The sequence below is a fragment of the Schistocerca serialis genome, chromosome 2, assembly GCF_023864345.2.
Source record: "Schistocerca serialis cubense isolate TAMUIC-IGC-003099 chromosome 2, iqSchSeri2.2, whole genome shotgun sequence".
NCBI classification, from domain to species: domain Eukaryota; kingdom Metazoa; phylum Arthropoda; class Insecta; order Orthoptera; family Acrididae; genus Schistocerca; species Schistocerca serialis.
Window position 1 is genome coordinate 445,211,983 of NC_064639.1, and position 24,276 is coordinate 445,236,258.

At 41.9% G+C, this 24,276-nt stretch overlaps 1 protein-coding gene across 1 annotated transcript in view; it reads right to left on the minus strand.

Annotated features, from left to right (window-relative positions):
- Positions 1 to 2,640: 2,640 nt before the first annotated feature.
- The window catches only part of LOC126456057 (esterase FE4-like), a 68,995-nt gene continuing 47,359 nt past the window's right edge, over positions 2,641 to 24,276 (minus strand). Inside the window, exons 6-9 of the mRNA XM_050091812.1 lie at positions 23,055 to 23,240; positions 20,470 to 20,669; positions 13,238 to 13,403; positions 2,641 to 2,840 (exon numbers count right to left, since the gene is read on the minus strand). Coding sequence (XP_049947769.1) covers positions 2,641 to 2,840; positions 13,238 to 13,403; positions 20,470 to 20,669; positions 23,055 to 23,240 — 752 coding nt within the window. The remainder of the gene's footprint in view (positions 2,841 to 13,237; positions 13,404 to 20,469; positions 20,670 to 23,054; positions 23,241 to 24,276) is intronic.

Sequence of the window (24,276 nt, forward strand, 5' to 3'; positions counted from 1 at the left end):
GAAGAATAAACAACTGGTGTTGGGGACCTGCCAGGGTGGGAGATGAAGAGGGGAGACAAGGCAAGAGTGAGTGCAGAGACACTGAAGAGGGACATGGGAGACGGAGGGGGTGTAGGAGGGGGAAAGCCACAAAGGAGAAGGGAGGGGGAGGAGAGGGAGCCGTGAGGAGGAGGCGGGAGGAAGGTGGGATTGAAGTTGGTAGGAGAGGTAGACGTCAGGGGGAAGCTCACCATCTGGGAGGGGTAGATCGTGGAAGTCGCCTTGGGAAAGGAGGTGGAGAATCTGGAGATGGAGAGAGGGCAGGACACAACGGTAAAGCGCGACAACGGGGTAGACAGGAAAGGCGACACCAGGGGGTGAGGGGATCGAGTCGGCAGACAATATACAGGGTACAGATGTGTTCAAGGGAAAGGAGAAGGTGGGGGAAGAGGATGAGGTCGTAGAGGATGTGCGTGGGGGACAGAAGATGGATACAGAAAGCAGGCAGAGGTAATAGCTGAAATACTGGGTCGTCAAAAAGTCAGTATAGATTTGGAAACTTAATAAACCATGAAATAATGTAGATAGAGAGGTAAAAATTGACACACATTGACATTTAAATAACTTGAAATCAAATAAATATTTCTACAGCTGGACCATAAACACGCTCTAACACACATTATTAAATACATAAATAAATTAAACAGACATATATCAAACGAATAGCAAACAGAAGTAGGCCAGTAGTCTAATGTCCCTGTGCTTTCTAAAACACAAAAAATAATTGACCAATTTCTTCATAAATAGCTTATATCAGATATAAACAAAGACATAGATGAATAAATATATTTATAGGTATGCTGCTACCGTTTTTTCGTGTAACTGTGGAGAACTTACGGCCTGACGCGATCGATAGTAATCGGCCACTTTGAGCTCCAGTAACTCATGTACTATGTTACATGCCTGTAATTAATACCAATTTAGGTTTACACTAATAACTTTCTAAAGACACGTCGATCGACGAAATCCGATGAAATGTTTAGATTTTGGAAATTCGTTGCTGGGTACTGCTTGTATAAGTGTCAGTCAGATAATAAACTTTAAACAAACAATGATAGTGAAAATTTCATTACACCATCAGAATCGTCGTGCAAATAATGGTTATGTGCATGTTTCTTTTTGATGTATCATCATTCATCTGGCTATTATTAATTTCTATATGAACTGCAGAATGTCTGCCATTAAGGTCTCACAAAGCCCGCCATCTGTGGCACTACCGGCAAGTCTCCTCCATCGTCACAAAGCACAGTCCTCATCACAGCGTCAGCATCGAATTCCCAGTCACGCACTCCCTGGATCCCGGTTAACTCTCGGCACCACGTGGCTGCCGCCGAACTGCGACCCGCCGAAAGGCCCCAGCGCAGACACGCCCACTCCAAACTTTGAATATTTTCAGGGCCCCACGACTCGCCCGTTACAAGTTGGATAGTCTCAAGGTCGATAATACAGTGGGTGATCGAACCTTGTTTGTTGGAAGTTTGTATTGGAAAACACCAAACGTTTATTACCACTTGGTCCTTAATTATCGCATCCCACTTTTGTGCTCTTGTTTGATATAGTAGTTCCTTACATTGTTGTTTAATTTCTCCCTCTTTGTCGTTCTGTTTCCCCTAAGAATTTCTGGTAGTATTTTCTCGCCTGACTTGCTCTGCGTCTGAAGCGCTATAGGGTGGGACACATGGGAATTTCAAACCTTTTTGACATTGTAACAAATGTTGTGATCGCCTTGTTTTGCGCCATCTGCAACGCTCGCACCAATTCGTCTACTTTGGCGTCAACATCTAGTTCTCTTCCTTGCAGAGGGTGTGTCTTGAATTCTGCGTTTGAAAGTTCCCAATTCGCTTTACGTGAATTATATAGACGCTCGGGGTGGATGTTAGCGTCTAAGTCACTATCTCCGTCTATAATCGTGATGAAAATGAGATTATGGTCACTTGTAAGTCCATCATAGATTTTCCTGTCACTATCTGCGTCTGTACTTGTGAAGAAAATGAGATTGTGGTCCCTTTTAAGTCCATCACAAACTTTCCTGTTTGCAATGTGGTCACTGACTTTCGAGTTGACGACTGTGTTACCTATGGGTGGTTGAAGCCAGAAATATATTGTTAGCAGAATACAGCAGGCTAAAATTGCATATAATTTAAGGAAGAACTTACTACATCAAGGACAATAGGGAAACAAGGGAGAGGACGGCTAGAAGACCTGGGGATTTAGTGCTACAGAAGGATGATGATCAGCTGGTGAGACATACTAAGAGATGCTCAGCAGAGTGCAGGAAACCAGACATCTGTGGAGACACATCCAAACAAGAAGAGACAAACACGTAGGACACATTTTAACACACAGCAATATTACTGGAACAATTGCATAAGGAGCTACTGAGACAAGCGCCTGGAACGACCAAGAATGTCATATATGAATCCGATTATGAATTATGTTGGTTGCTCTACAAGCATAGAATAAAGAAGAAAGCAGGCACAAGAGGGGAATGAGGTACTGCTGCAAATCAACCTCAGGGTTGAACACTAGAGACTCAATGTAACCTGAGGAGTCCAAGTATCTCTATAATTGTTTAACGGCAGTGATTTACACCTGTTAGCTTTATTTCTTCCTACTTACAAGAGCGGTGGTGTAGTTATCCGTCAGTGTGATGTCGCTGCCGTTGTAGTAGAACTCTTTGACGGAAGCAGCACCTTCGAGCCGTTCTTCCCTCGTCGGAAGTCGTAGATCGCACCCCACAATCTCGTCAAAGTTCTTGTTCAAGTTGCTTATTTGTGATCCAGTGGATAATATACCACCCCCTGTCATAAAAGACACCGAATATTGTAGAATCCTGTCTCAACTCTGATAATAAAGCAAACCACACTGAAACGAAGAAATCAGTTACAGAAATGAATTATCTGAAGAGATTTACAGAGACAGGTTGTGACTGGAAATGAATCCCATAAATTTTAAGCTTTATGCAGAAGCTAATTACGTATACAATTCCATTAAACTTTATCCTTACAAACTCAGTCGTTATATAGTAAGAAAATCACACAAACAAAACGATTTAATTGTTAGTTTTATGCTGTTAAAATTCAAAAAATTGTGAGGTAGCTAAAATTTAAGCAGATGTCAGTTTTATAACTTTTAAATGCCCGACTAAGCCTGTGGCGATATAGTTCTGTCAGTTAAGGTCAAAAAAGTTCGAATATGGGAAACAATTCATATAGTCGAAGATTTTTATACAGTGCTAGGAAGGAGTGCCATGTGCAACGTACTAAATAAGCTGGCTGGTGGGGAGTGAAAGAGAGAGAGAGAGTGTGTGTGTGTGTGTTTTTGCATTTTACACTCGTCTTTGTAAGTTGCCATGAATACCTTGAAAAAACCGCGCCCTCCAGCGAAAAAATATCGTAGTTCAAAATGGTTCAAATGGCTGTGAGCACTATGGGACTTATCTTCTGAGGTCATCAGTCCCCTAGAACCTAGAACTACTTAAACCTAACTAACCTAAGGACATCACACACATCCATGCCCAAGGCAGGATTCGAACCTGCGACCGTAGTGGTCGCGCGGTTCCAGACTGTAGCGCCTAGAACCGCTCTGCCACCCCAGCCGGCCAAATATCATAGTAAAAAAATTAAACAACAATGCATTTCCTACTGAAATGGCCCTATTCATTTTTGGTCTAGTAATAATTTTTTTTGCGAAGGGAGCGAGAGAATATTGAAAATTTCGTCGTTGCATATGCACTGTAGCTTTTTTGTTTTCTTTTAGGCCAGTGTGAAATAGTTTCACACTTGATGGACCACTACGGTGCATTGTAAACCATTGTCGATTACTTCCTGCATTCCATGGACACATGTTTCTCTGACTTCCACTACTTTATGTTGTTGATTGTTTTCTAGATAATACAGATAAAGTGCCAAGGTTGCATTAGCTTGAGGGAACGTAAAACGCTTTGCAGAAATGTTAAGTATATCGTTAGAAAAGTAGTACCGAACAAAATTATAAACGCATAACGGCGACGCTGGAATCTTAATGGCACATACACATGTTGTCCCATTTATCTTGACCACAGCCAATAACTTTTTGTCCCGAAGCTAAACAAAGAATGTATTATACAAATGTTATTTAGTTACCAGAGTGACATTAACCTTCATGGCAGCCTTTTTTGTAACTTTATTTGTTACGATGATATGAACGGCGACAAGTCTCTTTTTAAATGGAACTCATATTTTTTCGGTAGTCCACTTCCTGTCCTCAACACCTGTCCAAAAAACTTCACAGTGTACGGTTCAATTTAACACGATTTATTAAGAACGTAACACAAAATTGACTTCTGTTCTCCTTTACTAACACATTCTCCTTTACTAACAAACAGTTCAGGTACCGGGCACGTAAATCGTCCGCTTTCTACAGGAGACAGTAAACAAACGGAATCGCAAGGAATATGCACACTGGTGATTCAGTCAACTATGTTCAGATGAAGGTGTGTATGAGCACAACATACACCAACTAAGAGAAGGTATAAATGTTACTACCCGTGGGGAATGTGAGTTAGCAGAACAGTAACTGCAGTAATGTTTTCTTAGTTACAGTTTGGGTATATGTATTACAGCAAAGTAGTACTTTTAAAAGATATATTATATACTTTGTAAAAGCCTTTGATAGGGTGCAGAGTTATGGAGTACCTCCAAAGACCATCAGTATCGTGAAGATGATGTACAGAGAATATACTTGCCAGGTGAAACATGGTGGATATCTCTCAGAACCATTCATTTTAAATTCTGGAGTAAGGCAGAATTGTTTGCTTTCATCACTGATATTGGATGGTGTCATGAAGAGGGAAAACCGAGAGGAAAGGACAGGTGTACAGTTTACTCTATGATCGCCTGGAGGACCTGGACTTTGCGAACGACATCTGCCTTCTGTCCCACAGTTTCAAGAATATGAGTGAGAAGCTCAAGGAATAGGAAACAGTAGCTCAGAGAGTTGGATTAAAAATAAACACGGCTTAGACTAAAGAGCTTAGGATGAACAGTAAGGACAATAATGAACTAGCCGTGAAAGAAGAGGAGATTGAGCAGGTGGAGAGCTTTTGTTATCTGGGAAGTATTGTTTCCAAACATGGAGGGGCGACGGAAGACTTCGAAAGTAGGATGAAGAAGGCAAAAGGGGCCTTTGCCCAGCTGCGACCAGTTTGGACATCTCGTGAAATATTGTTGAAGGTAAAGCTTAAAATCTTTGACTGAAATGTAAAATCTGTTCTCTTTTACGGGTGTGAAACGTGGAAGGTAGCAGCACAAATTAAAACAAGAGTACAAACCTTCATCAACAAATGTTTCTGGATGATGCTGGGAATATGATGGACAAATGTTACCTCAAAAAAGAACTACGGCAAGGCACCCAACAACGGGAAGCCGAGATAACCGTAAAAGAAAGGAAGTGGAGATGGATTGGACACACCCTGAGAAGAGACCCGCAACATATTCCAAAGCAGGCTTTAGAATGGAACCCACAGGGAGCAAAGAGGAGAGGCAGACCGAGGTCGACCTGGCGCGGTACTGTTGAAGCTGAGGTAGCAGCCGTCGGCCACTCCAGGAGTAACATCAAGAAGATGGCAACGAACAGAGTCAAATGAAGAGCTCTAATATGTTCCCTATGCTCCACGTCGGAGTAAAAGGAATTAAGTCAATCCAAGTCAACTGCAGTAATGTTTTCTTATTTACATTTTGAGAATATGTATTACAGTAAAGTAGTACTTTTAAATGATATATTATATCCAATAAAAAAAGTTCTTCATCATAATTACTTTCCCTTTATAACAGTTGAAGGCAGGCGAAATGCAACTCAGGCAGATCAACTCTACAGAGAACGACATCCTAATAAGAATCCACCTTCCCAACCGATGTTTTACCGTCTTGTGACACTTCAGTAAACGGGAAGCTTCAATCGGAGGCAACGTAATTGTCGTAGCACTCGCGCAGATGAAGACACCGGAGTAACTGTCCTCACTTCTGTTGCAAGGAATTCACACGTGAAGACACGACAGCTTAAACAGGAGCTAATTTCCACACAAATGTTCTCAAAAATGGTTCAAATGGCTCTGAGCACTATGGGACTTAACATCTGTGGTCATCAGTCCCCTAGAACTTAGAACTACTTAAACCTAACTAACCTAAGAACATAAGGACAGCACACACATCCATGCCCGAGGCAGGATTCGAACCTACGACCGTAGCGGTCGTGTGGTTCCAGACTGAAGCGCCTAGAACCACTCTGCCACTACGGCCGGCACAAATGTTCTCAATCGAATCTCTTTCTTACATGCTGCTTATTTTAACACAGGGAATGGCTACGTATGGGACTAGGAATGGAAGATCTAGAAAGAGGCGCTCTGATAAGAAACGGTATAAGGCAGGGTTGATAATGGAAGCAAGACTGAAAAAAAAATTGAGACACGTTCATTGGATTTGTCGACGTGGGAAAAGCGCACTACAGTGTACAATGTTGAAAGAAATTCGAAATTCTTAGAAAAACATGGGTTAGCGGTAAGGAAAGACGGGTAATACACAATGTGTACCAAGCAATCAGGGAAAAATAAGACTGGAAGATCAAGAACGAAGTGCTCGGTTTAAAAAGGGCGTAAATCAAGGAATGCTGAAAATTAGGTAGACAAATAAGATAAGAAATTTGGAGACATGTACGATAATCGGAGAGAAGGGAAATGTGTGGAATATAGTGATAAGGAGCGACAGAACGGCATACTTACTTATGACATCAGGGAAGAACATTCATGGCAATAGGGAGAGACGCAGAGGGCAAAAACTGTAGGGGAAGACAGAGGACCGGAATATATCTAACAAGTAACGACGGACGGTGATTGTTAAGTGCTGGTCTGAGATGAAGAAATCGGCGCAGAGTTGAGGTCGTCGCAGCTCGCATTAGCCCCTCAGATGACTAACGAACTGTCGCCTCCCTCAACATAAAAAATATGCGTATCCACATGCGATTGCTATACGAGCATGTAACATTTCCGGATCTGTTGGGTAAAGTGCAGAGTGCTACCTGCAAAACTCACTGGTTCCAACATTTCAGTGTTTATGCACAAGCACGATTAAGTGTTCACTTTAGTAAGCATTGTTTAGGTCGAGGAGCATCTCTTTATGACCAGTGCGTTTGCCTAATACAACGCTCTATTCAAAATATCATCTACTCGATCCACTCTACAAGCTCTAGACGTTTGTAGTGGGAATTTCCGAACGCCCTGTATACATTACTGAAATTGACACCAGTAGTGATCTGATTTTATGAATATGTTTCCTGATGTTAAAGAGAGTCCTGCCGCTCCTGAAACATTTGTACCGTTTTCAGTGTGAAGGCATCCGCATGTAATGAGGCACAGATCATGTCTCAACACCTGTTGTCAAATTATTCGTATAAGCCTGTAATTAAAGGAAATGTACGTATAAATATTGTTACTAATTATCAGAGCCTTATAGCGTGTCTCATGTGGAGAGATCATATACGACAAACTAAGAACTATATATTCCTTATCAAAGAGAATAATACTTTGTGTGTGTGATGTCTGACGTGCCTTCCACCAATCACTGTAAGTTCGTTTGCGGGGTCTTATGGAAATGGAAATGAGATTGTACCCAAAACTATTCAGTGAACTTCTGAAATTATCTGTTACGTAATTACTATGGATAAAACGTTGTCTTTCACGAGGATAATTTTTATGAGTGTATTAGAGGAATATTAGAGGAAGGAGCGCTTCGGCAGTTCGCTTAAGTGATCCTTCCTTAGCACAGTATTTGAGTGTGTACCAATGGATATGATTTTTTTTTTGTCATTACTGAACACTACGTCTATGTAAAAATCCCCACTCGGAAATTCAGTGCTGAAATGCATTATCTGATGTCAGTTTGTGGGATGCAGTTAAAAAGCCTGTTGCACTGGGTCGGTCAGTACTGGGACGCTTAATGCTGGTTGTCGATGACGCTGGAGTTGTCGTTCGATGATGTCTCATTTGTACTTGACTGGAGACAGATCTCGAAATCGAGTAGACCCAGGCAACATGTCGACACTCTGCAGAGTATGTTAGGTTACAACAGCAGTATATGGAAGAGCGTTATCCTGTTGGAAAGCACCCTGTGGAATGCTGTTCATTAATGGAAACACTACTGGTTAATCACTAGACTGACGAACAAATCTGAATTCAGGACGTGTGGGATACCACGAGATTGCTCCTGCTATCATGCGAAACAGGCCGTAACTTCAAGTGTAGGAACAGAGCTTCAAACATACAGACAGACTGGGTTGCACGACTTCATTTGGTTACATCCGTAACCGGCATCAGCTTTCGTGTCAAAACACAACAAACGTCCACCCTACCGTCCAAAGAACTCTCGTTTGACACCACTAAAGTCGCAACTGGCGGTGGTTTAGGTTCAGTGGAATACACGCTACAGGATGTCTGGCTCGGAGCCTTCAAAGTATCCGATTTGTAACAGTTCGTCTTGCCACTGTGGTGTCAGCTGCTGCTCAAATTGCTGCTGCAGATGCAGTACGATGAGCCAAAGCCACACACTGAACACGATGGTCTTCCCTCTCGGTAGTGCCATGAGGCCGCCAGGAGTCCAGTCTTCTAGAGACCGTACGTTCCCGTGACCACCCCTGCCAGCATTTATGTGCGCTGGTTACATTTATGTCAAGTCTTTCTGCAGTATCACAGAAGGAGCATTCAGCTTCTCGTAGCCTTATTACATGACCTCTTTAAAACTCAGTGAGGTGCTGAAGCTTCATCGTCTTAAAGGTATTCTTGACTAAAATCAAATTGTTGTTGCTGTTGTGGTCTTCAGTCCTGAACTGGTTTGATGCAGCTCTCCATGCTAATCTATCCTGTGCAATCTCCTTCATCTCCCAGTACCTACTGCAACCTACATCCTTCTGAATCTGCTTAGTGTATTCATCTCTTGGTCTCCCTCTACGATTTTTACCTTCCACGCTGCCCTCCAGTGCTAAATTTGTGATCCCCTGACACCTCCGGACATGTCCTACCAACCGATCCCTTCTTCTAGTCAAGTTGTGCCACAAACTTCTCTTCTCCCCAATCCTATTCAATACCTCCTCATTAGTCACGTGATCTACCCACCTAATCTTCAACAAACTTCTGTAGCACCACATTTCGAAAGCTTCTATTCTCTTCTTGTCGTAACTATTTATTGTCCATGTTTCACTTCCATACATGGCTACACTCCATACAAATACTTTCATGAACGACTTCCTGACATTAAAATCTATACTCGATGTTAACAAATTTCTCTTCTTCAGAAACGCTTTCCTTGCTATCGCCAGTCTACATTTTATATCCTCTCTACTTCGACCATCATCAGTTATTTTGCTCCCCAAATAGCAAAACTTCTTTACTACTTTAAGTGTCTCATTTCCTAATCTAATTCCCTCAGCATCACCCGACTTAATTCAACTACATTCCATTATCCTCGTTTTGCTTTTGTTGATGTTCATCTTATACCCTCCTTTCAAGACACTGTCCATTCCGTTCAACTGCTCTTCCAAGTCCTTTGCTGTCTCTGACAGAATTGCAATGTCATTGGCGAACCTCAAAGTTTTTATTTCTTCTCCCTGGATTTTAATACCTAATCCGAATTTTTGTTTTGTTTCCTTTACTGCTTGCTCAATATACAGATCGAATAATATCGGTGAGAGGCTACAACCCTGTCTCACTCTCCCTTCTCAACCACTGCTTCCCTTTCATGGTCCTTGACTCTTATAACTGCCATCTGGTTTCTGTACAAATTATAAATAGCCTTTCGCTCCCTGTATTTTACCACTGCCACCTTTAGAATTTGAAAGAGAGTATTCCAGTCAACATTGTCAAAAGCTTTCTCTAAGTCTACAAATGCTAGAAACGTAGGTTTGCCTTTCCTTAATGTTTCTTCTAAGATAAGTTGTAAGGTTAGTATTGCCTCACGTGTACCAGCATTTCTACGGAATCCAAACTGATCTCCCCCGAGGTCGGCTTCTACCAGCTTTTCCATTCGTTTGTAAATAATTCGCGTTAGTATTTTGCAGCTGTGACTTATTAAACTGATAGTTCGGTAATTTTCACATCTGTAAACACCTGCTTTCTTTGAGATTGGAATTAGTATATTCTTCTTGAAGTCTGAGGGTATTTCGCCTGTCTCGTACATCTTGCTCACCAGATGGTAGAGTTACGTCAGGACTGGCTCTCCCAAGGCCGTCAGTAGTTCTAATGGAATGTTGTCTACTCCCGGGGACTTATTTCGACTCAGGTCTTTCAGTGCTCTATCAGACTCTTCACGCAGTATCGTATCTCCCATTTCATATTCATCTACATCCTCTTCCATTTCCATAATATTGTGCTCAAGTACATCGCCCTTGTATAGACCCTCTAGATACTCCTTCCACCTTTCTACTTTCCCTTCTTTGCTTAGAGCTGGGTTTCCATCAAAGCTCTTTATATTCATACAAGTGGCTCTCTTTTCTCCAAAGGTCTCTTTAATTTTCCTGTATACTGTATCTATCTTACCCCTAGTGAGATAAGCCTCTACATCCTTACATTTGTTCTCTAGCCATCCCCTGCTTAGCCATTTTGCACTTCCTGTCGATCTCATTTTTGAGACGTTTGTATTCCTTTTTGCCTGCTTCATTTACTGCATTTTTATATTTTGTCCTTCCATCAATTAAATTCAATATTTCTTCTGTTACCCAAGGATTTCTACTAGCCCTCGACTTTTTACCTACTTGTTCCTCTGCTGCTTTCACTACTTCATCCCTCAGAGCTACCCATTCTTCTTCTACTGTATTTCTTTCCCCCATTCCTGTCAATTGTTCCCTTATGCTCTCCCCGAAATGCTGTACAACCTCTGGTTTAGTCAGTTTATCCAGGTCCCATCTCCTTAAATTCCCACCTTTTTGCAATTTCTTCAGCTTTAATCTACAGTTCATAACCAATAGATTGTGATCAGAGTCCACATCTGCCCCTGGAAATGTGTTACAATTTAAAACCTGGTTCCTAAATCTCTGTCTTACCATTATATAGTCTATCAGATACCTTTTACCATATACAATCTCAAAGGGAGCCCTCATGACCGTTATTGTATCTAAAGCAAACCTGATCTGCATCTTCATAGTGGAGCTAAGGACACCACTCTTATGCCACTGGACTGAACATTGAATAGGCAGCTTTCAGATATACGCTACTGGCCATTAAAATAACTACACCAAGTAGATGATAACGGGGGTCTTCACTGGACAAGTATATTATACTAGAACTGACATGTGATTACATTTTCACGCAATGTGGGTGCATAGATCCTGAGAAATCAGTACCCTGAACAACCACCTCTGGCCGTAATAAAGGCCTTGATACGGCTTGGCATTCAGTCAAACAGACCTTGGATGGTGTGTACAGGTACAGCTTCCTATGCAGCTTCAACACGATACCAGAGTTCATCAAGAGTAGTGACTGGCCTATTGTGACGAGCCACTTGCTCGGCCACCATTGACCAGACGTTTTCAATTGGTGAGAGATCTTGAGAATATGCTGGCCAGAGCAGCAGTCGAACATTTTCTGTATCCAGAAAGGCCCATATAGGACCTGCAACATGCGGTCGTGCATTATCCTGCTGAAATGTAGGGTTTCGGAGGTATCGAATGAAGGATAGAGCTACGGGTCGTGACACATCTGACATGTAACGTCCACTGTTCAAAGTGCCGTCAATGCGAACAAGAGGTGACCGAGACGTGTAACCAATGGCACCCCTTACCATCACGCCGGGTGATACGCCAGTATGGCGATAACGAATACACGCTTTCGATGTGCGTTCACCGCGATGTCACCAAACACCGCCGCGACCATCATGATGCTGTAAACAGAACCTGGGTTCATCCGAATAAATGACGTTTGCCATTGGTCCACCCAGGTTCGTCATTGAGTACCACATCGAAGGCGCTCCTGTCTGTGTTGCAGCGTCAAGGGTAACCGCAGCGGTCGCGCGGTTCAAGACTGTAGCGCCTAGATCCGCTCGGACACACCGGTTGGCGCACCCATGATCTCCGATCTGATAGTTCATACTGCTGCAAACGTCGTCGAACTGTTCGTGCAGATGGTTGTTGTCTTGCAAACGTCTCCATCCGTTAACTCAGGGATCGAGACGTGGCTGCACGATCCGTTACAACCATGCGAATAAGATGCCTGTCATGTTGACTGCTAGTGATCCATCACGGCGTTCCGTATTACACTCCTGAACCAACCGATTCAATATTCTGCTAACAGTTATTGGATCTCGACCAACGCGAGCAGCAATGTCGCGATACGATAAACCACAATCGCGATAGGCTTCAATCCGACCTTTATCAAAGTCGGAAACATGATAATACGCATTTCTCCTCCTTACACGAGGCATCACAAGAACATTTCACCAGGCAACGCCGGTCACCTGCTGTTTGCGTATGAGAAATCGGTTGGAAACTTTCCTCATGTCAGCCCGCTGTAGGTGTCGCCACAGGCGCCAACCTTGTGTGAATGGTCTGAAAAGCTAATCATTTGCATATCACAGCATCTTCTTCCTGTCGGTTAAATTTCGCGTGTATAGCACGTCAAATTCATGGTGTACCAATTTTAATGGCCAGTAGTGTAGAAAGAAGCCTACCAACTTTCGTTTATGTCATACAATTACTTCTTAGCGTTGCGATTTTATTTCGTCAGTGTCCTTCTACCTGAATAGAGTTTTTCGAAAGCTGGTTAACTACATGTCTGCTGGGCAGGGGAACAGTCAATGCTTTATCAGTGAATGAAATAGGAGAAATTTTCTAAAGGCAATATGAAATCGGTTGTGAATCGTTCTGTGGAAAGTGGAGTAGCTGTAAACTCTTCATAGGAGTTATTTCATGAAGGATAAGAGTAATTGCCGTTTACAGGATAGAAAAGTTACGGATTTTTCAGATATTTCATATAATTCAGATCGGTTTTGGAGGCCTATGCTTAAGATTACGATATTACTTAAAAGATAGATACAAAAGTACTAAGTATTCTAAGTACGTGCCTTTATTTGTTTACCCAATAATTGGTTTTAAATACTTTTGACTACGATATCTGACAAGCAGAAGAATTTTTTAAAATGAAAATGTATTACGTAAAATTGACGAGGAAATGTTATCTTACTCTGTGTTTGCTTCAGTTGTTCGAGGTCATTATTACCAGCCATGAAAGGAACCAGATTGTAGCGGCCTTCAGCGACAAGCGTCCACGGCAATTCCGCCAAAAAGGCACCGTCGTGTTGCGGTTCGGCGGTCGGTGACCAGACACAGGTGAACAAACTGACCTTATCCTGCCACAGAAAAAAAAATCATGTTTTCAAACTCTTTGTTGAATATTAGTCACGAATGGCATATTTTACGAACAATAGAGATATGTAAACATAAAACTACGCCGAATTCTACTTTATTTGTATTTAATTGCACTTCGTAAGGTTATACTGCTGTTATGACTATATTTTATATTACATATTACGTTAGTTGTACAAATTACCAGAATAGAAAAATGAGTCATTATATTAGTTAATTAGTACGGCAAAAGGCAAACAGTCGAAGCACGCTGGGAATTAACAGATAATATTGACAGATCAACCATGCTATGTCTTGATACACATTACTTTATACCTTTATTCTTTCTGAAACCTTGTCTGTAGCTGCTCCAAAATACATCTTTAAAAAAAGTCAAACAAATGATTACAATTTCAGGAAACTTTAATGATTTATTTAAGGGGAAGAACTACATAAATTGAGCAAGTCAATAACGCATTGGTCCTCTTCTGGCCTCTACGCAAGCAGTTATTCGGCTTGGCATTGACTAATAGAGTTGTTGATACCCTCCTGAGTTATATCGTGCTAAACTCTATCCAACTGTCACATTAGATCATCGGATTCCCGAGATGGTTGGAATGTCGTGCCCATAATGATCGAAATCATCTCAATTAGGGAGGGTTTCAGGGACTTTGCTGGAAAAGATAGGATTTGGCAAGAACGAAGAGAAGCAGTAGAAGCTCTCGCCGTGTGCGGGCTGGCATTATCTTGCTGAAATGTAAGTCCAGGTTGGCTTGCCGTGAAGGGCAAGGGAACGGAGCGTAGAATATCAACGACATACCGCTTTGCTACAAGGATGCCGCGGATAGCAGCCAAAAGGGTCCTGATATGTAAGGACGGGCGACAATCAGGTTGGTACCGCACCGCTTACCTTGACGTCTCCAGGCAAATCTTAGCCGCTCGTCGAGGCTCTGTTCGAAGCCCGACTCATTACTGACGGCAATGCAATTCCAGCCAACGAGATTCCAGATCGAAGACGTGTCTGGAGAGGCCCCTGATAGTAATCATTTGTTGGTCTGTACATGTACATAACATCTGCGCGTTTTCATCCCATTCGGACAGTTCCTACCTGGCGCGTCGTTTTTTTTATTTTTTTCTTGTTTCTAGGGTGTAGTTGACAGATATAATTTCAGAGAAAGTACAGTAGCTGAGTTTGGCAGGCTGGGTGAACGTGCCGTACATACACTACTGGCCATTAAAATCGCTACACCAAGAAGAAATGCATATTATAAACAGGTATTCATTGGACAAATATATTATACTAGAACTGACATGTGATTACATTTTCACGCAATTTCGGTGCATAGATCCTGAGAAATCAGTACCCAGAACAACCACCTCTGGCAGTAATAACGGCCTTGATACGCCTGGGCATTGAGCCAAATAGAGCTTGGATGGCGTGTACAGGTACAGTTGCCCATGCAGCTTCAACACGATACCACAGTTCATCAATAGTGACTGGCGTATTGTGAAGAGCCAGTTGCTCGGCCACAATTGACCAGACGTTTTCAGTTGGTGAGAGATCTGGAGAACGTGCTGGCCAGGGCAGCAGCCGAACATTTTCTGTATCCAGAATAGCCCGTAAAGGACCTGCAACATGCAGTCGTGCATTATCCTGCTGAAATGTAGGGTTCGCAGGGATCGAATGAAGGGTAGAGCCACGGGTCGTAACACATCTGAAATGTAACGTCCACTGTTCAAAGTGCCGTCAATGCGAACAACAAGTGACCGAGACGTGTAACCAATGGCACTCCATACCATCACGCCGGGTGATACGCCAGTATGGCGATGACGAATACACGCTTCCAATGTGCGTTCACCGCGATGTCGCCAAACACGGATGGGACCATCATGATACTGTAAACAGAACCTGGATTCATCCGAAAAAATGACGTTTTGCCATTCGCGCTCCCAGGTTCGTCGTTGAGTACACCATCGCAGGCGTTCCTGTCTCTGATGCAGCGTCATGGGTAACCGCAGCCACGGTCTCAGAGCTGATAGTTCATGTTGCTGCAAACGTCGTCGAACTGTTCATGCAGATGGTTGTCGTCTTACAAACGTCCCCATCTGTTGACTCAGGGATCGAGACGTGGCTGCACGATCCGTTACAGCCATGCGGATAAGATGCCTGTCATCTCGACTGCTAGTGATACGAGGCCGTTGGGATCCAGCACGGCGTTCCGAATTACCCTCCTGAACCCACCGATTTCATATACTACTAACAGTCATTTGATCTCGACCAACGCGAGCAGCAATGTCGCGATACGATAAACCGCAATCGCGATAGGCTACAATCCGACCTTTATCAAAGTCGGAACCGTGATGGTACTCATTTCTCCTTCTTAAACGAGGCATCACAACAACGTTTCAGCAGGCAACGCCGGTCAAGTGCTGTTTGCGTATGAGAAATCGGTTGGAAACGTTCCTCATGTGAGCACGTTGTAGGTGTCGCCACCGGAGCCAACCTTGTGTGAGTGCTCTGGAAAGGTAATCATTTGCATATCACAACATCTGCTTCCTGTCTGTTAAATTTCGCGTCTGTATCACATCTTCGTGGTGTAGCAATTTTAATGGCCAGTAGTGTACATGCTACCTGAGCGGGTAATGATCCGCACGTGGTCACGTTGCACAGAATTATTTACGGCTAGTGTGTAGCTCGACGTAAGGCACGTGCCGTCGGTTTCTCCGCCGGGTACCAAAGGGTGCTCAGGCTCACAAGATAGTGGTCCAGTACACCCTGAATTTTTTTATGCGGGAAGATTACAACGAAAGAAATGATTTGCCAAATTTTAGCTGCTCACACGCATATCAAGTACTTTTTTTAATTGTTAAATTTAGTCGTTTCCGTTGCTCCGTTGCTTATGACAACGGTTTGTATAGTCGTTCCTGCCTAGTGCGCGATCGGCGCTGACAAGAGATCGTTCCGCCACGTGGTGCGAACATTCAGAGTGACACATGCGATTCTGAAGTACATAAACAATACAAAGAATATAACATCATTAATTTTTCGAATCAAATGCAGTTCATATCGACATCTAAACTGCTCCAGAGGTAATTCGTAGAAAGATGAATAATACAGCAAAATAAATCAAGCGATTGTTTGATGTTACATTAGAGACGACTTCCATCAATCATACCTTCAATTTGTTGAAATGAAATGTTTCGTACAGATGCATTATTTTATGGCAGTTCCTGTAGCACAGCTCTTATGATAATTTTTCAATATTATATATTTTACTAGTAACGTAACAGTTCCTTGTTTATTCCCCATAGTCGTCACAAAAAAGAAATGTGTTATTTGAATGACGAAATGAAACAGTTTCCTTACACGAGGCACACCCAAAGAAATCAATATTAATGCCTTCAGGCACTTCACAGTACAGTAATTACTGATTTTATTTAGACAGAATTGTGTAAGAGTAAGAAATGGTCCTGGCTGTTGCTCTGTTTATTGTGCTGCATACCGGGCGTACTGAAAGCACTTAGTAAAACGAGCCTATGGGCAGTGATAATGCACAAATGAATTGCAGCGCGTCAGCAATCGTGAATAATTTAATGATAATAAAGAATCCGCCTCGATTGCAAACAGAAATCGGATGTTGACCAAGGTTATAACCACGCTTTCTTCGGAACAAAATAAAACTACAAACTGCCTAAAGAGGCATGGTCCAACATTAATACAGAACGCCCAAAATTTAATGCTAGTCTTTTGCATTTTTGTGCGTTCTGTATTAATATTGGACCATGCCCCTTTAGGCAGTTTGTAGTTTTAGGTTGTTCCGAAGAAGGTGTGGTTATCCGCACCGAAACCTAGGTCAACATCCGGTTTGTATTTGAAACCGAGGCGGATTCTTTATAATCATTACAATTGAATGAAATTTAAAAATACTGTTCTCCTGAAAAGGGTATCGGATATTATGTTGTCCGATGATCTTCTTAAAAAAATTTACACAGTTTACAAAGTTCTGTATCGCGAGCCACATTTCTTACCCTGTGTACAGTCTGAATCATATCACTGGGTTTTTCGCTGTTCTCCTCAAAGACAGCGATGTCGTTATGTCCAGGCCGAGAGTCCAACGAAGCCAATGAATAAATTTTGCAACTGGTTAGAAACCGTTTTGAACGAAATGTTAAAAAGTACTCTTTCCTATTTTTCTGATTTTGGTTGATCGACCATGAGATTTTTGTCACTAGACAGTCTTTTTCTTAATTTTTGTTCCCAGTATGCCTTGAGCTCTCTGAAGTCAGATACAAAGCTGCAGACGCAGTAACCCACTGATCACAGGCATTGATGTATATGAATGTGTTGAAGCATTAAGAGTTTGCGCAACAGCTTCTGTCTTTTTCGCCTTCAAATGAATAAAGTGCGGTTTGCTCACACTTCTTCCACGAAACTTGACCGATTGATGCCAGACAAAGCAAGTGTAGGGATAACAACAAGCTTCGTCTTCACGCCATCTGCGAATTAAGCATCTCCTCTACTCAAAGTATACATTATTGTTTTGCGATTTACTGTGGTGTATGATTTCTGGCGTCTGTTTAATTAGGCCGAAGAATCCTTGAAATCAGCACATTCATCTCAACTGCGATTCGAAGAGTCCATTCAAGTAGATCTTCATTGGTAACGATGAACTGTCTCTTAAGAGCAGTGCTACAGGGTTCGGATATCAAGAAATCTCCTTTAAGGAACAGCTGTTTATGTAATTTATTGAAGTTTAGGTGTTGAAGGTGGTTATTAATGAGGGGTGACGGGAATTTGTGACCACCTTATACGGTAAATCTTTCGGATAGTTATTCTTTCACACTTCTTCGAGTTTCATTTTGGCGCGTATTTATTACTTCGTGTAAGTCTTTCTTCCATTTATACAGTTCACGGTCAGATCTTACGAAGGAAAAACAGGTTTGCACACTGCTGAACATTAAGCGCTAAACACAGTGAATATTAAATCAGTTTTACCTTCACCGTTAACATTTAAACTACCGCAAAAGCAACTGGTAGTTATTAAAGGTATTACATGAGATGCAACTTTGACTGGACACTAACTGTGGACACTTGTTTCAGAGAAACTATCGACGAAAACTGAGACACGCTTTACGAACTGCAATCGCGCCGAGTCATGTTATGCGTTTACCGACGCGTCGTCAGCCGATCTTATCCGCTTGTCAAGTTGTGCATGCACGATACAGCCGCATGACGAGCCATTTTTTAAAAAATACTTGCAGTGCTTCTTGACAGTTAAAATTTTTAGAGAGTTTTTCTTTTGGTGTGTTCTTAGTGCACAAAAATTTTCAGGGCATGTTTCGACAGGTCGGGTTGAACAATTCCCTAATCAGTTTTCAAGCCACTCATACGTACTCATAACTTCTACGCTCTCGCGAGCAATACATCACACAGAATACTCAGCTCGCGAGCATGTTGCTCGCAAGTGTATACTCACCTTAACGCGACTACTTGTCTGGACAAACGACTGCACTGGCAAAAGATTATGAAAGCCGCGGAAGGAGGAATTTTAGAGACCAGTTTTAAAATAGTTGAATTACTGCTTAATCAACAAACAAAAACGTTTTTCGAACGGTTACCTTTCTTCGCAACTAAACCTCTCGATGTGCCGGTACCAAGGCTTACACCGTAGTCCATTAAATTAACGTTATTACCACCTGAAAACCCCAACGCATGATTTTTTCCTTCCTTCTGAGATTCGTGTTTCATTATTCCGCTACTGCAGCTTTGAACTGTTTTCAGATTTGTTGGACGCAATCGATATTAAGTCTCTTGTCCCGTGCTGGGGCGTGACGCATCACTTCGATGAAGGTTGTAGCCATCTAGTGCCACTAGCAACACCTGAGAATTACAAATTATGATGCACATGTTCTGGTAGGTTCGTAACACTTGAGGGCGTATGCCGGAGAGTTCTCAAATCTTTGAGCGTATGAAGAATGCGGGTACTGGTCACACGGCTGTTCTCTGACGTATTGCAAAAGGTGAAAGGTGTTGCCCATTGTCGAGACGGGTTGTGAGCCAAAAGTGGACGGACTAGCACAGAGGGTGAGTATGCTATTCAGTAAGAATTATAATATTAGATGGGTGAGAACGAAAATAGCTGGAAGTTCGTGAGGAAAGATCAGTGCGCTATCACTGTGTTTGTGTAATGATTTTAAATTTTATCCACATCTTCGCCCTCAGAAATAAATATCTAAAGTCCACCGCTGAGGTACTCTGAATGTCCCTGTCTCTATCCCTGCCTCTCTTGGTAAGCGCAAATATTTTCCTAATTTTCTGAACATTCTTTGTTATAACATTCGTTGTTGTAACAGCCTTATGGTTACGTATGGTCTCCTTTATAGCTTCAAAAATTTCAGATCTATTAAGTACTAGAGCTCTAAGGTGTTGCCTTTAACTGTCGCTTCTCTGACTACTTGCTTTGAAATATTAACACTTAATATTCTTTCCTCCTGTTAATGTTGGATACGTAATGTGGCGAAATGAATTGATTTAAGAAAATGTGACCGCATCATCATTGTGAAAAAAAACCTTGCTGTGCTTAATCAATTATTTTAACAGAGAAGGATCACGTAATGAAATTATTGCTGCTATATAGCATGCACATAAGTATTGGCCTATTTCACTGCTAGAATCAACATATACATATTTCTGCGTGTCGTAGTATTCAACATACTCGAAATTTCATACATGTTCTGCTGCCGTCATAACAAAATAGTCTTGATAAAGAAATGGAGCTAGCTGCAAGATGGTCGTTGATTGTTCCCCATAAAATGTATCGGACCGTATTCAGAAATGGCATTCAAACAGATTTATGACATCTATTTGAAGGAGTAACTCTGAAAATGTAGATAAAATTTATTTTGATTAGAAACGGTTCTAGCAAAATAAAATTTGTAAGTCGCTTTATCACGCTTCCTCTTGTAATTGCTTCAACTGATATTTATAAATGACTACATCAGTTTCTCTTGAGTATAAAAGTACAACTACTTTTGCTAGACTGCAAAACGTAATTAAAAGATGGTACATACCTCTTCCGATAGAGCAGAATTTTTGTCTGTCCCTAATATAGTCACATTTGCACTCTTGAAAAAATTGAGAAGATCAGTAGAACTTTTTCCAGTATAGCCCAGATGTTTGGCATACCGCACTGCTCTGTCTGAAGCGTTTTTCGTGAATGCCCAAGGGTTTAATGCTGATCCACTCATCGCTATAGCGCTCTTAAACAGACCTGATGAAGAACGAAAGTTTACAATTAATAAAAGTAAGCAGACACACTTTAGGGTGTTAATTGTGTTTTCTCTGTGTCCAACAACCTTTCCGCAAACACATTATAAAATATACTACCTAACGTTTTCTGCACTGTCGTAACTCCTACATGAAGTGGACTATGACTTTCAGTATAGACTGCCCGTTCTGCTTATGCTATGCGTACTTGGAGGTGCTAACCAACCTAAAAACATACTACTTGTAATAGTGTAATTATTAGTTTGCAAATTAAGTAAATACTGATGTAGCCCGCCCGGTTAAACGTGCGGTCTAACGCACGGTTTTCGGATTGGGAAGGAGCGCCTGGTCCACGGCACGAATCCGTCCGGCGAACTTGTGACGAAGTCCGGTGAGACGGCCAGTCTGTTGATGGTTTTTAGGCGGTTTTCCATCTGCCTCGGCGAATGCGGGCTGGTTTCCTTATTCCGCCTCAGCTACACTATGTCGGCGATTGCTGTGCAAACAAGTTCTCCACGTACGCGTACACCACCATTATTCTACCACGCAAACCTAGGTGTTATACTCCCCTGGTGTGAGAAGTTCCCTGCGGGGGGCGGTGGGGAGTGGTGAGGAGGGAGGGGGGGTCCACCGGGGGCCGAACCGCACAATAACCCTGGGTTCGGTGTTGGGCGGCGGAGGGGTGAAGTTGACTGGAGTAGTCGTCGTGGGGTTGTGGACTACTGCGGCTGTGGCGGGGACGCAGCCTCTCCGTCGTTTCTAGGCTCCCAGTTAACATACAATACAATACAATACAAATGCTGATGTACCGTTGCCAGTACACAGCCTCCAGTCATCAGTAGGTATAACTACACTTAACACCCTGTGTATAACGCGATTTAAATTTTTAAAGGACTCAGTAAATGTTGTGAGATTTTAACACTGAAGCGAAGCGCATATGTTTATGTCCCAGTTAGCACTTCAGACGGTCATTTAATTATGTAGATTCAAAGTCTAGGAGGGGGGAGAAAGGAAAGGTGCTATTAATGTCAGCTGCATCGGGACTTAAAGCGGAATCAACAGCGACGCCTGGAAACGTGTACGGGATGGGAATTCTAATCCGTGATCTCCTGCTTGCTAGGCAGTTTCGATAACCACTGCGCCATCCGGATACAGTGTTCATCGCAATGGCGCCAACTATTTCGGCACGCCTTCCGGCCGACTCACATTGCACTTAGTGCCACCTGTGCGTAAATGCCACAGAAGGTTATAAATTTGGTCAGTTTCCTCACATGAGGCTCGGTGCAATCCATTACACGGACCAGACACTCACAATACGCGGATAGTATACAAAGTTTCTTTCACTGACACATTTTCGAAGTTAATAATTGACGTCCTTGCTACATGTTTCTATAGATGCTATATGGGACGAAGTAGTCCCTTTTATTTCCGAAATCAACGCAGTGGTTTCAAAAATAAAAGTCCACCTTGCATTTTATATGTTTTTATGACAAGTAGATTACAGTCCGGTCACTGTTGCCTCCATATTCCATTTTATATAAGTTTATGACGGATGCGTTACATACCCAGTTAGTTTTATACAATCTGACGATGCCCCAAAAAGGTCATTGATGTTAAATAATTTTGCAACCAAGACGGTTTCATTCTGAAATGGAAAGTTCTTATTTGTGCCCAGGAAGAAAATCTAGCTATATACTTTTCAAATGCAATTTATTCTAATAAACTCTGATATAATGGCACTTCCTGTGTAGAATCGTTTAATTTGGTCATCTTGCAGAAAACGTTGCGAACAAAGAGTCGCGGCTTAGAATGCCACTGGAGCAAGAGAATTTTTTCACTTTGATATATATTACTGTTAAAGAGTGTGACATGCTTTCTTAACATATATCGTTGAACGTATACGAGATTTGAAACGTATTTAATCGGCTTCAATTGACACTGTTTGAATGTGACCACTCAGTAGCGGCAGAAGACAAATTTTGCCAGTAAGTGCCACACAAACGCATCCATCACTTAATTCGACTGCTTTGTGCCAATTTTACGGATCTACTTTCCTGAAACATTACTCATTTTTATTAATGTTGTAAGCATTAGCCATCAGTCGTGTTTCTTATACTCTTCTGACGTTACTATATGATGCGTACTTCCCCCATAAGGCAGTAAGGATCCCAAATACTGAAACTATGGCGTCTATTCGCCTCTCTCTCTCTCTCTCAGTTCACCCTCTCTCTTCTCTCTCTCTCTCTCAAACACACACACACACACACACACACACACACACACACACACACACACATACAAGCAATGTCAACTGCGGTTTTTTTTTTTTTTTGTACAAACTACTTCTGGATGACCAATTAATTTAGTTTGAAAAAAGTGGATCAATTACCTTTGCTCAATGGAGACAGAACGTGGTAATGAACGGATGCACCTCCAGCACTTTGACCTAAGATGGTTACTTTTTGTGGATCACCTCCAAATGCCTCTATGTTCCTCTGCACCCAGCGAAGTGCCTCTGTCTGGTCCTTAAGACCCATGTTCCCAGGGACCACTTCATCGCCGGTGCTTAGGAAACCTACGATGATTTATTATTGTGATGTAAATAGCGGACTTGAATACATACTAAGAAAAAATAATATAAAGACTTGTAACAACAATGTAAATTCTATAGTAAATGATCACATGTGGAAATTTAGAATTTATACAAGAACATCACTAAGGAGTTTAAAGTGTATTATGTTAACGCATTTCAGATAGCGTCAGAGTCGAAATAAAACAAAACTAGGTATTTACAGTATACGCACGGAAACCATGTTTCTATCACTGTACAAACATTATAGTTCTTCAGAAGTTACAGAAGGAATTACATTTTAACAAGACGACAGATCATATGTATGTAAGATATGCAAGAGCAAATCATTCAAACTCTGAATTGTAGAAGTAAAAACTGACATGCATTTCTCCAAGAAACTGATTATATACACACAGCTTTAGTAACTACAATGTACAGTAACTTTCCACTGGGTTGCATTTGTTACTCCCTATTATGTTACTTTCGTAATTTTCTCTTTTTTTGGAATTAAAGCTATTCTTTTCTTTCCATACGTAAAAGCGTCGTTTACAAGAAAAGGATTACGTATGTTTGCAGAAGGACTCAATTTTCATCACAAATTTTTTGACAATAATCTGACAGTATGGCACTGGAAATTAGAGTATTTAAGGGAATGATGCGATCTAGTAAAGCTTGGTGGAGGCAGCTTCCGAACGGGAAGAAGGCTGATAGCCACAAACAGTGAGAATGTAGCCACGGGGCGGCTTCCTTTAAGAGCTGAAAACTGCGGTATTTTCCACTGTTGTAAATAGGAACTGTTCCTATGGTAAGGCGGTTGGTCGAGTCTGCATCATCTACCAGTAAACCATAACGTCACGTTATACTCGAATTTGGCTTAGGCCGCCCGCTGCTCGAATACGCAATTGACTGCATATTAACGAGAACTTGAACTGGAAACATCACGTTACAGATTTTTTCAAACGATTGAGTTCAGCATCATTTCCTCTGAGTTTAATTGCTGATTTTGGTAATGGACTCATTAGAAAATTAGTGAACTTTG